Source organism: Durotheca rogersii (assembly GCF_024521655.1).
Source record: "Durotheca rogersii strain YMJ 92031201 chromosome Unknown GGS23scaffold_2, whole genome shotgun sequence".
Taxonomy (NCBI): domain Eukaryota; kingdom Fungi; phylum Ascomycota; class Sordariomycetes; order Xylariales; family Xylariaceae; genus Durotheca; species Durotheca rogersii.
In genome coordinates, this window is record NW_026251233.1 from 2,212,652 (window position 1) to 2,228,204 (window position 15,553).

Consider the following 15,553-nt stretch of genomic DNA (forward strand, 5'->3'; position numbering starts at 1 on the left):
GAGAGAGGGTAAACCTAGTAATATGGTATAGATGTACCTGATAGCGCGCTCGTGTATTGGGTCCCGCCCCGTTTGCGTGCGGCCGCGGATGCGCTCTCGCCAGACCCGGCCCCCGTACGTGTCCCCGGACTCCAGAGATTCGACATCTGCCGGCGATAGTACCTACTATTTTCATTTTCCCATTTTCCACTTTCCTTCTCTTATCCTCCTTCTCCTTCTCGGCCCCCTTCCTCGAGGCGCCAAAGGTGCAGGATCCAGGCGTTCGATCCCGGTAACCCACCTGCCAGCAGCAGCAGACGGATCCCGCCCCGTGCGAGAGCAGCGTCGTCGGGCGCGCGAGCGGAAACTCACCGGGGAGAGGGGGGGCGCGCTCAATCCTCGCTCTGCTGCGCGAAGGGGTTCTCGATCTCCTCGCTCCCGTTGACGGGGCTGATCACCACCAGGAGCGTGCCCCGGACGACGACGAGGCCGAGCGCCCGCGCGGCTTCCTTCCCTTCGTCGTCTATATGGGGAGGTTGGGATAAAGCGTTAGCCTCGGCCTACCGACGTGCGACCGAAGGCGCAGCAGCGCTGCCGCACTCACCTCGCATGACCTCTTCGACGTCGTCGAGGACCAGGTTCATCAACGCGTCGTAGCCTTTTAGCGTGCCGGTGACTAGTGCGACGAAGCTAGGGTTAGCCCGACGGAACGGTTCCGAGCCCCCCGGGGCGAGGGGACACAGCGGACCCCGCGCCCCGCGCGCGATTATGGGGAATAGTAATTGGGGAATAGTAATAGGTGAAGGAGAAGGCGGAGGCGACAGAGGGAGAGAAAAGGGGGGGAAGAAAGAAAGAAAAAAAAAAGAAAGACCACATACCCTCCCGGCCACCGTTGAACTTGACTGTGATCTTCTTGTCTACGTATTTGCTTAGGTTGAGGATGTTCTCCTTCTTGGGGCGCTCCCGCTCCTGTCCATGGGCTCCGCCGCCTGGGCCCGAGTCAGCTCCGTGGCCGCCTTCCCTTCCGCCGCCTCGTCCGCCGCGCGGTCCGCGGGGATGTCCGCCGCCTCCACGGCCGCCGCGGTAGTGGGCACGGTCGGCCATCGCGCGTAGCAGCGTGTAGGTGGCGCGTGTGGCGATGTTAGGCTGGGCGGGACTTGGGTCCGGGGTCGCGTAGAAATTAAGAGAGGGTACGGAGGAGGGAAAGGATTGGATTGAGGGGGGGTGGGTGTAGGGGAAGGGGGTCGAGGTAGGGCAAGGCAGGACAGGGTTCGACGTTGACCGGCGGAGAGAGATGGAGAGAGAGAGAGGGAGGGAAAAAAAATGCGGTGAGGATTGAGGGGAAGGGGAAGGGATGGACTAGCTTCGGAAGCTGTGCGGATGCAGAGATAGGGGGTTCCGATAAGTCTAGACCGTTCGTTGACGAGTTCGTGTCACAGGCTAGTCGACCACGGTTGCAGTGAGCGGCGACGGACGGGGCGCCGAGATTGGATGAGGTCGATGAAGGACGTCGTCGGGTCTTGCCAACCTTGTCACCATTCGGTCCGGGGGCCAGGCGACGCGTTTCTGGGCACGTCAGATGACGAATGCCGGATGGGCGGCTGAAGGGGAGCGTGTTGGTGTGGCGGGCCAGAGCCAAGCAGGGCAAGGGTTCGTCGGGCCTGATAAAGCTGCCTGCTTGCTTGTCTGTCTGTCTGTCTGTCCGTCCGCGTGCGGCCGTCCTCGTGCGCGCGTGCGTAGGTGCGAATGTACGTAGACGTGCGTCTCGCGCTTCTTCCTGTCTGCCCGGTCGCTGCAGTGTGTGTCGATCACGGGGGTGCGTGGGAAGGGAAGGGGGGGAGACCGGGTTGGTTTTTCTGCTTCTTCTTCTTCTTCTCCTCCTTCTTCCTCGTGACGTCGGCCGCCTATGAATGGGCCGGAGGATGAGGACGGGTGGGACTGGCGCGGCAAGGCTGTTTTTTTTCTCTTCCTTTCAGAGGAACCCAAGGCTGGTAGGGAGACAGAGGCAGGCCCGTCGGAGATGGGGTGGGATGGAGACGGAGGGCGGCGATTGGGGCAGGGTGAAATAAAATGAGGGGCAGGCCGAGTTTCGAGAGGCGAAGCGGAGGACGCTGCCGACAATTACATAACCCCCGCTCCCTCTCCCCAGCGCGCGCTGCTCCGTAGCAGGGTACCTGCTAAGTAATCCGGGAGCAGGCGGGTTTTTGTTCTGGAACCCTTCCACCCAACTTGTTATGGCCCGTACCGTGTGAAGGGGAGGGAAGGGGGACGGAGGTTATCCTGCGCCCAAGGCACTATCCAGCGCGCTAACAGCAGCATTACCATGGAGTAGGGTTAGGTAAGGTTGCTCGCTCTCGGCTGCCAGCGGTTGACGGGGGGGGTTGAGTGGCTTCGCAAGCCACTGCTGGGGCCGCTAAGGCTTAACCCCCCGTGCTGCCCGTGCATGGAGGGGGCTCAGGGGGAGGGGAGGGGGGGGGCCCGAGGGGCATCCGAAGAAGAGGTAGGTACCTAGCCTACTACCTAGACACATAGTACGACGCGGCGGGTACTTCTTAGACGGGCAGGTACCACGTAGGCAGGGAGGTACCCGATGCGATGCCCGCGGCCGGCAGGAAGATGGCTATTTGGGGCATTCCGAGCAGTTTGCTACGTTAGGTAGCCCTGGGTGGTCATGTACTCATATACCTGTACATAGGTCTAGGTAGGTAGGTAGGTATTGGTATACCTAGCTATGCATGCGGGCTTACACTGCCTGGCAGGTACCAGCATGCGACAGCGCTGTCAGTGCCCTGCATGGGCTGGTAGGGATTGTCGGCTGGAGAGCTGCGTCAGGGGGAACAAACGTCAGGCCCAGTTGGACGGCCTCCTCCAACAGCGCATAGCGTACCTAAGGCAGGTACCTAGGCGGTACCTCGTAGAGGCTGAGAGGTGTAAGTGCCCGTCGAACGTGTGTACTTGGCCTGATGCAACACGTAGATAGCCTAAGGTACCCTACACGTGCGGATCCGTCAGTTAGGTACCTGATGTCCTGCTAGCCGTGCCGGTGCAGCATGCCGGATCAGAGGTGCTACCGCCTCGAGGAGCGGCGCTAGGTACACGATATGTACCTGGTGGTGGCATGTAACCCTCCAGGATTCATCCGCTCCTGCAGATGACGGAAGTACCTACATACATAACCTGCCTCTGCTGCTACCTTACCAGAACACCACACTTACACCGGGCATTTCCATCTCGACGCCAACGCTGGGAGTGACTGACCGAAGGGCAATACATTGACCTTGGCTACATACATCCTTACCCCCGTATATCCACGGACTCATGCCATTGACGGCCGAGGATCGCATGCGGGGTTTGTGACAAATTTTAATTTCAGGCCGGCCGGCGATTCGTAGCATGCCATGTATCCAGGATCAGATTTGTGTTCCTGTAGAATGTAGGTAAGATCATTTTTCACATGACAGCTATCCTGGCCGTCGTGTGTTTTTTTGTCGTTGTTCTGGACGGGATATGTAGACTGATGCGATCCCTTAGGTACCTCTCACCCAGCGTGTGACAAGGGGAGGTCGTTATACCAATCTCGCGGCGTGTCTGGACGGGCTAGTCTTGGGTGCCATGACCCCCATATCCCTCATCGCATGCTGATCTGGGAGCATCCGAGCTAAGAGTTTCCCCCAGCATCAGTCGTTACCAGATCGTGCCCATCCGAAATTTTCCATCCAACGCAGCGGTGCAACGCGAGCCCGTCGCCGTACGTACGTAGGTACCGAGGCTCCAACGCCAAGCTGGTGTGGCTTGCCGATCCTTTCCTCGCTCCGCGACGCGGCATGGGATCACATAGTGGGAAGACCCCAGGAGAAGCGGAAATTTCGGCGTGGATCTTCGCCTGGATGCGGTTAGGAGGTCGGGGGCCGTGGTGCGGTTAAGGTGGTCAGTGTGGTCAGCGCTGGCCAAGGGGAGACGAGAGGGACGCGTCGGAAGGAGGAATTGTGAGGCGATCGGCACCGGGGGGGTGGGAGGAGATGGGTAAAAGATAGCTATCGGTTTCCATTCCGCTGCGGGTGTACATACATACATACATACACGTACATCCCATCCACCCATCTACACCCATCCACCCATCCAGGCAGGCAAATAGGATGTGCGAGTAGGCACCTAAGCTACCTAGGTAGGTATGTATCTACGTACATACCTTACATATGTGGCATGTATGTATGTACCTAATGTACATACATGGATCGAGACCTTGCCGTTGATCTATTAGAGCCTGGAGAATCCCACGGGATAGTCACATGGGCCACATTGCCTATCCTCCCTCGCCATCGAAGCCCGCGCGTGGCGGGGGTAAGGCGGAAGACCAGAAATAACCCTAACGGGAAGACGCAAAGACACAGAAGACAAAAGAGGTAGCCTTTCAATTGAAGATGGAACCCGTCGAAGCCCGCCTGCAATGCATGGACACCATATGAGACTCGATGATGTAGGGGCGGACGGGAAGGGTACATGGCTATTAATTGCTGGCTCCATTCCGCGTAGCATGACGACCTATCATGTTTCCACAGGCCAATTATAGAGCTGGCTTGGTGCTGTCCCCGAACACGACCTCGGGTACCTGAGGCAGAGAGGTACCTACCTTGCCTACCTCCTAGTAACCTGTAGGTACCGTACCTACCTGCTGACCACCGCTAGATTGGGCACCTGGGCACGTACTCAGCAGGTACCTGCTCTGGTACCTCAATCGCACAGCATTCCGCCATCCGTCGATCCGTAGGCTAGAGGCCGGGACCTGATGGTGGTGGCAGCTGTACTAGGGCGCCCCTGGGAGGAACCCCAAGGACCTTACCTGCCCGTTAGGCAGGTTGGTACCTACCTACCCACCTAGGTACCTAAGGTACCCAAGGTAGAGAACCGAGAACAGAACATGGGAGGGACGAAGGGGAGCTACACGACGTGTATACCTTAGGTAAACAAGCCTCAGGCCGGAAGAGAGAGAAGAGAGAGCGTGGGAAAAGAAACAAGACATCGGCAAGAACCAACAGGAGAGAGATGAAGTCGCAAATTGGCACGCTCGGGTGCTATTACCTAAACGATATACCTAAGGGCCAAACCGAGAAACGGAAAAGTGAGGAAAGGGCATCCCTACCTCCGTCCCGCGCAGGTACCTACCCACTTTGCCATTGGAAGCTACCTCGCTACCTCTCCCTCCTACCACCTCCCTTGGGAGGTACCTTATGGAGAGATGTATACATGGTACCTACCTACCTGCAACGCTACCACCTTGCTTGACCTCTGCCGCTGCCGCGCAGGTAGGAGGTAGGCAAGTACTATGTGAGCAGTTCATTTTTGAATATTTTTTTTTAATTCATCCCTCTCTCGCCCACCAACATGCTACCACCTTGACACAGGCACAGACGCATACAGACGCATGCGCACATACCTACATACCTACCTACCATACCTACCATACCTACGTACATCCATACCCCCTACATCCATACCACCTACATATCTATCCACATACATATCCACATACATATACACATACATACATACATACACACACACGCACACACACACACACACGCACACGCACACGCACACGCACATATCCGCGGAGAGCGAGCGAGAGAGAGAGAGAGAGAGAGGGATAGACGGAGTGGGAGAGAGGGAGAGAGAGAGAGGCACAGAGAGCAAGCGGGAGAGTGGGAGAGGGAGAGGGAGGGAGACACGACGGGGCAGCGCGGGAAAAACAGCACCATCCCCGTCTGCGATCCTCATGACACCAACCCTCTCTCCCCCATTGTATCTACCTCCCTCGTCTCCCTGCCCTATTATCTACCCTACCGGAACAAGGCGGACGATGCACAATACAGGCTCAACGACTATCTCTGAAGCCCCGCGCCTTTCGAATCCACCCCGGTTTCCGAGCTCCCCCTGTCCAGTCTGCTCCTCTGCACGCACGGTAGTTTACTCCGTATTTTCTATTTGTGTCGAGGCTGAGTAGCATCGTCACACTCATTCTGCTTACCTCTCGAAGAGATACCTATACATCCGCTCATACCTCCCCCGTCCTTCATATACATATACCTACCTACTCATCGTTACATCTTCCTCCTTATATCCCACCCTGCCTCCCCCCCCCCTCCTTCTCCCCCCCTCCCCCGGCATGCCTCGCTCGGCTTGCTCGCTCGCTCGTTCCAACCCTTTCCCTGATCCAAGTCAACGGGCACACGTGAGCCTTTAGATGCTGGAGATATCGCTTCTATGACCGCCGCCAAGCTCGAAAAGTTCAACAGCTCGGCAGACCTAATATCCCAAGCCTACATGCAGCGTCCGAGTTTTCTCAATCTTAGCCCGTCCACGGCTTAGGATATTTACTCGTAATAATACCTCCTCCCCGCCCCCTTTATTTGCCGCCCTTATCTTACAGCTGTCGCCTCGAACTCTTGGGTAGGAGCTCGCGGTACCAAGCGAATGCCCGCTCCTCCGTTATAATAACCCTATATATGTTAACCGTTCTTTGCTGTCGACAAAGTCAATCGGGTTGGGCGAACAGGTGTCCTAGGCTTGCTGGGCAAATTACATATCCTGATTCGTACGGTGGTTGAGACGGCGCTGGGAAAGAAGACGAAAACCGCCCTCTGAGGGTGAGGCGTGCCAGGATGGCCCACAACCCAGACTCCGATCAACATAAGCGGAAGCGGGACATATCCGACGACAATGGCAGTCAAGCGCCGCACGCTGACCGCATACCACAACCTCCTCCGCCCCAGTCAGGTGAGTTAGACGCGCTTATGGCTTACATCTATATGCATCTACACATAATTCCGTAGGTCGTCGCTGCTTCAAAGACACCTATCGGGATGCCCTACTCGTGGCGTAACTTGACCTACCTCTACAACCCCCCCCCTTCCCTTATGTTACTAGCCAAACTAGGCCGTGTTTCCCTCACTTTGGAGGCGTCTAGTCGAGATTCCCCTAGTTACGCACCGCGTCCGGCCCCTCTACGAATGAGGTAGTACTAACTAATGTCCAAGGCAATATAGTCCCTATTAACTACCTATCCAAAGCCCACTCGGTAAAGCTCAAACTCATACAGGGCGACGGTGAAACCTTCTCGGACGTCCTCACTCTAGTCAACGAGTACGAGGGTGAGCAATACTCGGCCCGCCACCTCCCCCATCCCCCCTCCCGTTCTCCGTAGCACATGTGGGCATTAACGTGGTGCTTAGGGGTGTTAAGTAGGCATGAGAGCCTTGCTTCCAATCTGGGCGCAAAACTAACGGGGAGCCGACTGCTTAAGGCGATGGAAGGGGCCTTCGAAGGCACCATAACGACTACGCCGCCACAAACGATGTTCGGCCCCGATCCCATCACCTGGCTCGATGTCGTCGAATTCGCCAAATCGAAACCCGCAGAATTTGTCCTGACTCCCGCGCCCAACGGCACGCGCTACTGCCAATTTACTCTGAAGGGCGCTCAGGTCGAGATCGGGGAGGACGACTGGAGGCTAATAGTTTCTGGCGCCCTCGATAGATTCCGACTAGTGCCGCCGCAGCCCCTGGAGGAAGACGAGACGGCCGAGCTAGCCACCCTCGAAATTGTCGAGCAACGCTTGCAAGTCTTGATCAAGAAAGCGGACGAGGTGGCGCGTAGGGCCCGCCAGCTCAACTACCACCTAAGCGGGCGAAAGGCATCCATACAGGCCCGTCGAACGTCGCAATCCACTCCTGGCCCCAGCTTCCAGGCTGTCAACCAACCGATCAGCTCGGGGACTAACCCGAGCTACGACTTACACGCGGATCTACTCCAGCAGTTCCTCGCCCCTTCTCAATCTTCCGGCCACCGGATATCTTCGGTAGGCTCCGTCCCGCCGACCCCAAATAACATGGGTACCGCGACACCGACACCGAGGGCGTCTATACAACAAGCCCTCCTAGCCAGCAACAGGCCCTCACCAGGATACCCTACCGAACCAGCAGTGAAGGATGTCGAGGAGGAGAACCGCGCCTTGGTCACGGCAAAGATCGAGAAGCTCGCGCGGGGGGATGTTATAAACCCCCCCTGCGACCGATGCCGAAGACTCAGGACTCAGTGCGTCAAGCACTTGACCGCGTGCCAGGGATGCACAAAGAAGCACGCTAGATGCGTGTGGAAAGGGCTCACGGAGGAGGAGGTGGCGTGGCTTAAGGGGGAGGTGGGTGCGGGTGGAGGGGATGGAGAGGAGGAGGGGGATGAGCTGAGAGACGTGGGAAGAGGCGGGTTCGGGTCGGGATCGCACCGCGACTTTGGGGAGCCACGGAGGGACTCGGAACGAAGCGACGAAGGCGGCCCGAGCCGGCCCGAGTCGAGGATAGCGATCGGCCGACTGGCAGAAGACGTGTGGAGAAAGGGACCCGAATCGTCGACGAGCGGCCGACAGGCGCACGAGGCCATGGACGTGGACCCGAGGGAGGGGCGGCAGGGGCAGGAATACCCGAGAGGCGAGATACCCAGCGGAGCGTATAGAGAGCAGAAATCCATGCTCAGCCATATGGCGTCGGTCGCGTCGGCGGCGGCGGATGCGGCAGCGGTTTCACGCGGGAACCAGCCGCATCCGGAATGACGGAGGCGGTAGCGAATTCACGTTCACGGTTTGTTGTATATAGACGGGAAAGCCCGTGTCTATATGCAGATTCCCCAGGTAGCTGTATATATATATATATACTTGGCTAATATACTCAACTACGGCATGCTTTGGAGGGGGGATGGGGGGGGGGGGGGGGGGGGGGGAGGAAGCAGGAGGGGATGAGGGGTTGGATAAAGGGAGGGTTAAGAAGCTTGGGGTGGGAAGTTAGCTTTGCAAGCGGCCCTTTTCCGGCACAGCCAGCCTAGTACCTAGTGTAAGGCTGCAAAGTGCATTAGGTACCTAACCTCCTAAGGGATTGGTTCCTCTAGGAGGTTACGTGCCCAAGCCGAGCAGGTTCAGGGGTTAGGAGGCAGGCACCTGGGCGCCCTGGATAGGAGGTTAGGTAGGTAAAGTCCTGCCCCCAAGTGGCGGAGAATAGGCGCGCGGATGAAGGAGATGTCCGGCGTAAACTGAGCCACAATGGAGAGAGGCACAAACTGGCCATTACATTGGAGCTCGTCAAAGGAGGTACCTTGGGGGGCGGGGCTAATGTGTGGCGCTGCGTTGGATGGTCGGCTGGTCCATAAACCGCCCACAAGCGGGCAAGAATTGGATGCGGGGACACAATGGCAACCTACCTACCCCCTAAAGACTTCACCCAAGAGGTACATGCCTTGGGTATCTAGGTACATCAGAAGGTACCTCCTAATGCACGGTAGGCTGGGTACCTAAGGTACCTACGTAGATGGGGTCACACAGATATTGGTACTGACATAACGCCGATAGCATGTCTTCAGCTAGGTACCTACCTACCTTAGGTAGGTAGACGGGCACTTATATACCTCTAGGTAGGCAAGTACTATAGTAGGTAGGTAGCAATATGCGCACCTCGCTAGTGTACCTAGAGGTGGGCTGCTTAACATAGGGAGGTACCTAGCTTCGTTAACGAGGTACCTACAGGCGAAGACAGGGTAAAGTAGGGTGGGGTTTGAGGGGCAAGCCGTTGAGTTCCAATTTTTGGTCTAAAAGGGAAAGAAAAAAATTTAATTGCGGTAGCAGGTTGTTGACGTCGTGCCTGCCTACATACACTACATACCACCACCCACCACTGACCATACATGTAGTCTTAATAGTAGTCTGCTAATTTTCAAACCTCTCTAGCTTAGACTCCGACCTCGACAATACCGCTTCTTTTTCTCCGTTACGTCTGCGACAATTGCTAGACATTCTGACCATCCAACACCTGCTGCGCGCCGCGTGTTGCGTCAACAATTCGTCGCCGGCGATCTCGGCCTTGCGCACAGAGCGCCGGTAATCGACTGCACCCCTCCTCCCCCGCCAATATTGCCTGCGTCCTACGCTCATTGATCGATTCTGCCGACCGATTGACCAACGAATCGACGACGGCCGGCTTCGTGTTGAGCCACCATGGCTCAGCCATCATCCCACGCGAGTTATACTATGCCCCGCACTCCCGGCCGCCGGGAGGCCGAATCCACGATGCCCCAGTTGCCATTATCCCAGTCGCCATTGCCCCAATCGCGCGAACTCGGTCTCGCAACTCCGGAGAGGACGGCAACGAAACCATCACCCTTTTCCAAATCATGGCCTCATCTCGTTGCTGGAGGGTACGTCTGTTTGCCGTTATCCAACACCGGCGGCATTCCCCCCCCCCCCCCCCCCCCTCCCCCCTCCCCCCTCTTCTACCACCCAGGATTGGTAGAAAGCCTTGCTACACGCGGATACGATGAGTCCGGGACCTACGCTAACCCTGGGGAACCCGCAGCGTCGGGGGCATGACCGCAGCTGTCCTCACTGCGCCTCTGGACGTCCTAAAGACGCGGCTTCAGTCCGACTTCTACCAGGCGCAGCTCCGCGCCGCGAGAGAGGCCGCCGGTCAGGCGCGGCTCAGCCCTCTACGGTCCGTCACCTACCATCTGACGGAGACGATGCAGATCCTGCGCGATGTACACCAACTGGAAGGGTGGCGCGCCCTATTCAAGGGCTTGGGACCGAACCTGATTGGCGTCGTCCCGGCACGAAGCATCAACTTTTACGTGTACGGCACCGGCAAGCGGGCGTATTCGCAGTGGACCGGTACCGCCGCCGACAACCCGGCCGTGCACCTGGCTAGCGCCGTGACCGCAGGCATCGCGACGGGCACGGCGACGAACCCGATCTGGCTTGTCAAGACCCGGCTGCAACTAGACAAGAACAACGCCGAGCGCAAGGGCGACGTGAACGCGCGGCGGTACCGCAACAGCTGGGACTGCATCCGCCAGGTGATGCGCGACGAGGGGCCGCGCGGTTTCTTCAAGGGCCTCAGCGCTAGCTACCTCGGCGTCACGGAGAGCACTCTGCAGTGGATGATGTATGAGGAGCTCAAGCGTCAGCTCCGCCAGCGCGAGGAGCGCGTGGCGCGCAGCGGTCGCCCTAAGACTTGGTGGGACCATACCGTTCATTGGACCGGCAACTTCATGGGTGCGGGCGTCGCGAAGGGGCTGGCATCCATCTTGACATACCCGCACGAGGTGAGTTCGGCGGACCCATATACCTGCTATAGCACCTACATACGCACCCGGGGATGATAAGGCTAACATTGCGGAACTGTAGGTCGCAAGGACACGTCTTAGACAGGCCCCGATGACAAACGGGCACCCCAAGTACACGGGGCTTGTGCAGTGCTTCCGACTCGTCTGGAAGGAGGAGGGTTTCATCGGACTGTACGGCGGCCTTACTCCGCATCTCATGCGCACTATACCCTCGGCCGCCATCATGTTCGGCATGTACGAGGGCATCCTAAAGATCCTTGGCGCCAAGAATTGAACGACTACGATGGAGCGAGGTGTCCCTTTTCCCCCAGCTCTCGCATCGATAACCGAAAACATCCGAACCGAGCATCCCGGGGCGGTTATGTAATAATGTTCGCACGAAGGTTCACCGGGACGGGGCAAAGGAGAGGGGGGGGCCATTGAAGGACGGCGTTGATCTTGGGGGGTTGGGCAGGGAAGCTATACGGCGCATTCGGGCGGCTCTAGAGGATACCCGGAACTTCCGACTGACAGGCTTTCTAGCACGAATTCGCGGTCGGTTCCTTGGCGACCATCGCCGATCACATACATACACGGCACACGCATCCGCGTACGCCTCCTTAACAAAGCTGTCTGACGTGCGAGAACGGTGCTTCCTTGTCTCTTCCACTCCCCCCTTATCCTTTTTTCTCTCCCCCCTGCTCCCACGCGGAACGCTGATATTATCTACTCGGAAAGACCATTCTACTCACTTTTGCTGTACCTCGACGCAACAAAGATTTGTATTATAGAAGACCTTGGGGGTCCCAGAGGCCCAGTAGAGACAGAGAGGAGGAGAGAGAGGAGGAGGAGGAGGAGGGGGGGGGATGAGAGCAGAGAGAGAGAGGTGGAAACAAACGGGGGTGGCGGGTAGGTTACGTGTACGAGAGAAGGGGGGAAAAGTCAGAAAATGGCGAGGTCTACCCGCACGTCTGTATGAGTATGTATGAATGAATGGCCCGGCGCCCGCTCGTCGGGCGGCAGCTAGTATCGCCCTCCCCGCCCCCCTGCGCGCGAGCACCGCTCACTGTACGCGGGCCGGCGCGAAATTCGGAGCCTGCGAGAGACGCGCGTGTGTACATACCAATTGCATATATATATATATATATATATATGTGCGTATATACGTATGTACGAAGCCGGGGGACGAGACAAGAACGGGGCCGGGAGGAGAGAAGAACGGGGAGAAGGGGAGCCCCTCTTCGATACGAGTCCGCCGGGGAACAAAAGCATTGTCTGCCTGTCTGTCCGTCTGTCCGTCTCACCGTTTTTCCCTTGTCTCTCTCCCGCGCACCCGCCCGAGCCGCTGCGCGCGCACGCGAGCGAGCTTTCCCTTTTCCCTCTTTTTTTTTTCCCCGCACCACGCGTATATGGCGGGAGCGCGCACGCAACGCAACGCAGCCCGGGCGGTCGAGCCGCGCGCGGGCGGGCTGATCGCGACAGACGAGACACGCCATCTCTCTCTCTCTCTCTCTCTCTCTCTCTCTCTCACCCTGCCCCCCCCCCGCCCCCCCTGCGCGCGCGCGGAAGGGGCTCCTACGCGCTCATGCCGCAACAGCTCGCGCCGGCAAACCGAGCGGAGCGAGCACACGCGAAGCGAGAGGCCGAAGCCCGTCGGCGTCCGCCGGGCGGAGTACGTACGCGAGGAGAAAAGAGTGGGGGGAGGGGGTGGTTGCGGAATACTACGCTACGGGGAAGAAACTCCCGAACACTACTAACTTAGCCCCAACCAGGAGGGCGCGTGGGGACCGGAGCCCGAGAGAAAGAGAGAAGAGAGCAGAGAGCGATGGACAGATGGACGGATGGCGCGCCGGCACGACGCGGACGTGGATTACGTGTGTGTGTGTGGATGACGCCGATAAGTAAGACACCGCTGATATATATAGAAGAAGAGAGAGAGAGAGAGAAAAAAAACCAGGCCAAACCAAACTAAATCGAAGGCTTATGTTCATCATCCGGGAACCGCGCAATGACAGCGAAGGACGGGCGTCAGTCCGCCCCTCCTCCCCCCTCCTCCTGCCCGTCCATTCTTTCTCGCTTCTCTCCTCCTGTCTTCCCCTGCTAAGCCGGATATATTCTCCCCTCTTCGCCTCGCGTAGCCTTTCTGTTAATTCGTCTTGCCCGTCCGTCCGTCCGTCCGTCGATTTCGGCGTTCGGAGGCGGGGGTGGAGCAAACAGTGGTTGCTGGCCTGCCTACCAACTACCCCGTAGCCGCGTCAGCGGTGGTTGGATGCGCGAGCAGGGTGGGTGGGTAGGTAGGCGGATACGCGCGTGGCTTATGGGCCCCCCCCCTTCTCTTTCGGCGTCTCCCCTCGCTCACTGAATCCCCCGGTAGCGAAATTGAATACGAAGTGCGCACATTACGTATTTTTCCTCTCTTCATTCGTCATCGTGATATCGTTTCAGTCTCCCCCTCCCTCTTCCGCTTCCCCTCCCTCCCAACTACTGCTGCCGCCATCGTGCTTTGGTCGTACCGCCTTCCGCAGGTGCGTTTCGATAAGTGGCTTCGGCGGCCGCTTCTGCAATTTCCGGGGCGCGCGGCGGGCGCCGGGCGCCTGTGATGGCCCACCGCCGCGCCACGAGTCGAGGAGGCGCAGTCACCAAGCGTTGCGGTCCCAGTTGGGATCTGCAGACCTCGGATTAGCCTCTGTTCGGGTCGGTATCGCTACAGTAGATACGGCGTCTTATCGCGTGACGACCGGCACGCAAAAGCTCCCCTTTAATATGGGCCTTTTCCTCATGTGCTCTACCCACCGTATACGCCGGTGTCCCCCTCAATTAGTTGCCCTCCGCTCCCCTACGTTTCGTGCCGGATATGGGCCAAGGGAAAAAAAGAAAGAAAAAAAAAAAGCTCACCCTGTACGAAGGCGGCCAAAACCTTGCTGCCAGTCTGGAGGAGCGGGTGGCCGACGACAATCTTGAGGAACTTCTCGAGGCCGGCGCGGCGGCCCTCGATGACGTCGTCGGAGAAGCGGTTGGTGAAGACCTTGCCGGGCAAGGGCGGGATGGTGACGCGGGCGCTCTCGCGCTCGAGGATGTCGCGGAAGTACTCGAAGTCGCTGTAGCGCCGGCGGACCGTCGACTGGCGCAGCTTAAAGGCTGGTATGTTGGTGCGGCAGACGATCTCGTAGTCGGTGTACATGTTGCGCGACGTGCCGTGCGTGCGCGGGTTGCGGACCTGTCGACGGCCGTCGCGCAGGGAGCCCCCCCCTCGGTATCAGCCAACTTGCCTCGCCGCAAACGCGGCCGCAGCGCACATGATGCAATGCAACCACGGTGCTGACGGTTTCGATGTGTCGCGTGACGTAATTCTGAGAGGGGAATGCGAGTAGGAGAAGAGGGGGTAAGGATATAGAGTAGAGGGGGGAAAGGGCGGGGATAACGCAACGGGATACCGAGTAGAGAGGGAGAGGGGGGGCCAGGAAGGAGGGGTGTTTCATTGGGGAGGAAGAGGTGAGAGGTATAGATAGGATAGGATCGAGCACCGCGGGATGCTAACCGGGGGCAGGATGGCGTACCTCGATCTCGAGGAAGTTCTCGGGCGGGCCGTAGATCTCCTCGAAGGACTGTTGCCGCGTGTCAGGCATGGACTGCATGATGGGGCGCGTTAAGCCAGCCATTCCGCGGGGTGTGACGGTGGATGCTGACACAGCGGTCTGAGTTGGCGATTTGGGCACGGGTGGTGGCACTGCGTCCTCGCGGCCCGGAGGCTCTTGCGGATGGTCGGTGGACGCCGTGTTGGCGGGTTTTACTCGGTTGCCGCCTTTTGCTGCGAGCAGTGGCGTAGAAAAGCCGCGCGTCCGGCGTGTGCAAGCGAGCAGGGCAAAAGCCTCCTCGGCAAAAGGATTAGCTCGAGAGAGAGAGAGATGAGTCGTGCGGGCGGGATGGGCGGATGGAGTGCCAGACGGGTTGGTAGATGTTGTCTGGTGTTGTCTCGGCTTGGAAAATTGACGGGGAGGGGGGGAAGCGAAACGGTCTAAGGCTAGCGGTCCGCGGTTACATCATGCTCCACGGTACCCAAGTACCCTCTACTCGATGTACCTGCCTTTTGCTGGATGGAGACAGTGCGCAGCGGCAGCGGGCAGCTTTTCGGCAGCAAGTTCCGCGGCGGCAGAATGCGGCTACTGGCGCGCTTATGTACATATGCAGCGGAATGTTCATAAGGGGGCGCATCCACGTGAGGCAGGGTGTACCACACAGAGGTACCTGCACATATGAGTACTAGAGGTAATGCTAGGCCGATGCCGTATGTTCCAACTAGGTATAGCACTATGAGTATTATACATGTTTATATAAGGCAACGGCCTTCAGCACGAGTTGATCGCTATAGATTCTCAAAGAGCGTGGGGGAGAGGAATAATACGGAACTTTCAGCGCACAGGTACCTACATACTGCCAT

At 58.3% G+C, this 15,553-nt stretch overlaps 6 protein-coding genes across 6 annotated transcripts; 3 read left to right on the top strand and 3 right to left on the bottom strand.

Moving 5' to 3' along the window:
* Positions 1-273: 273 nt before the first annotated feature.
* Positions 274-1,324, bottom strand: GGS23DRAFT_189183 (like-Sm domain-containing protein). The gene is made up of 3 exons (XM_051511698.1): positions 858-1,324; positions 584-655; positions 274-502 (listed from the first exon to the last, which is right to left on the bottom strand). Exons 1-3 carry the CDS (start codon positions 1,081-1,083, stop codon positions 372-374), a joined length of 429 nt encoding a protein of 142 aa, XP_051376393.1. The 5' UTR covers positions 1,084-1,324; the 3' UTR covers positions 274-371.
* A 4,028-nt stretch (positions 1,325-5,352) lies between these two features.
* Positions 5,353-6,129, top strand: GGS23DRAFT_549456 (uncharacterized protein). Its single transcript, XM_051515222.1, has one exon. It carries the CDS (start codon positions 5,402-5,404, stop codon positions 5,978-5,980), a length of 579 nt encoding a protein of 192 aa, XP_051376394.1. The 5' UTR covers positions 5,353-5,401; the 3' UTR covers positions 5,981-6,129.
* Positions 6,118-8,708, top strand: GGS23DRAFT_549459 (uncharacterized protein). Its single transcript, XM_051515223.1, has 3 exons — positions 6,118-6,753; positions 7,023-7,127; positions 7,209-8,708. Exons 1-3 carry the CDS (start codon positions 6,639-6,641, stop codon positions 8,579-8,581), a joined length of 1,593 nt encoding a protein of 530 aa, XP_051376395.1. The 5' UTR covers positions 6,118-6,638; the 3' UTR covers positions 8,582-8,708.
* Positions 8,709-10,084: 1,376 nt separating this feature from the next.
* GGS23DRAFT_602662 (mitochondrial carrier) lies at positions 10,085-11,410 on the top strand (the record flags this gene model as incomplete). The annotated part of the gene is made up of 3 exons (XM_051519359.1): positions 10,085-10,212; positions 10,371-11,115; positions 11,198-11,410. 3 exons carry the CDS (start codon positions 10,085-10,087, stop codon positions 11,408-11,410), a joined length of 1,086 nt encoding a protein of 361 aa, XP_051376396.1.
* Positions 11,411-12,754: 1,344 nt separating this feature from the next.
* GGS23DRAFT_549470 (uncharacterized protein) lies at positions 12,755-13,581 on the bottom strand (the record flags this gene model as incomplete). Its single annotated transcript, XM_051515224.1, has 1 exon — positions 12,755-13,581. A coding segment is annotated over exon 1 (268 nt), but the record flags the coding sequence as incomplete, so codon positions are not given.
* GGS23DRAFT_549471 (Phox-like protein) lies at positions 13,582-15,237 on the bottom strand. Its single transcript, XM_051515225.1, has 3 exons — positions 14,673-15,237; positions 14,011-14,332; positions 13,582-13,780 (listed from the first exon to the last, which is right to left on the bottom strand). The coding sequence occupies exons 1-3, from the start codon at positions 14,772-14,774 to the stop codon at positions 13,752-13,754; spliced, it is 453 nt and encodes a 150-aa protein (XP_051376398.1). The 5' UTR covers positions 14,775-15,237; the 3' UTR covers positions 13,582-13,751.
* Positions 15,238-15,553: the final 316 nt, after the last annotated feature.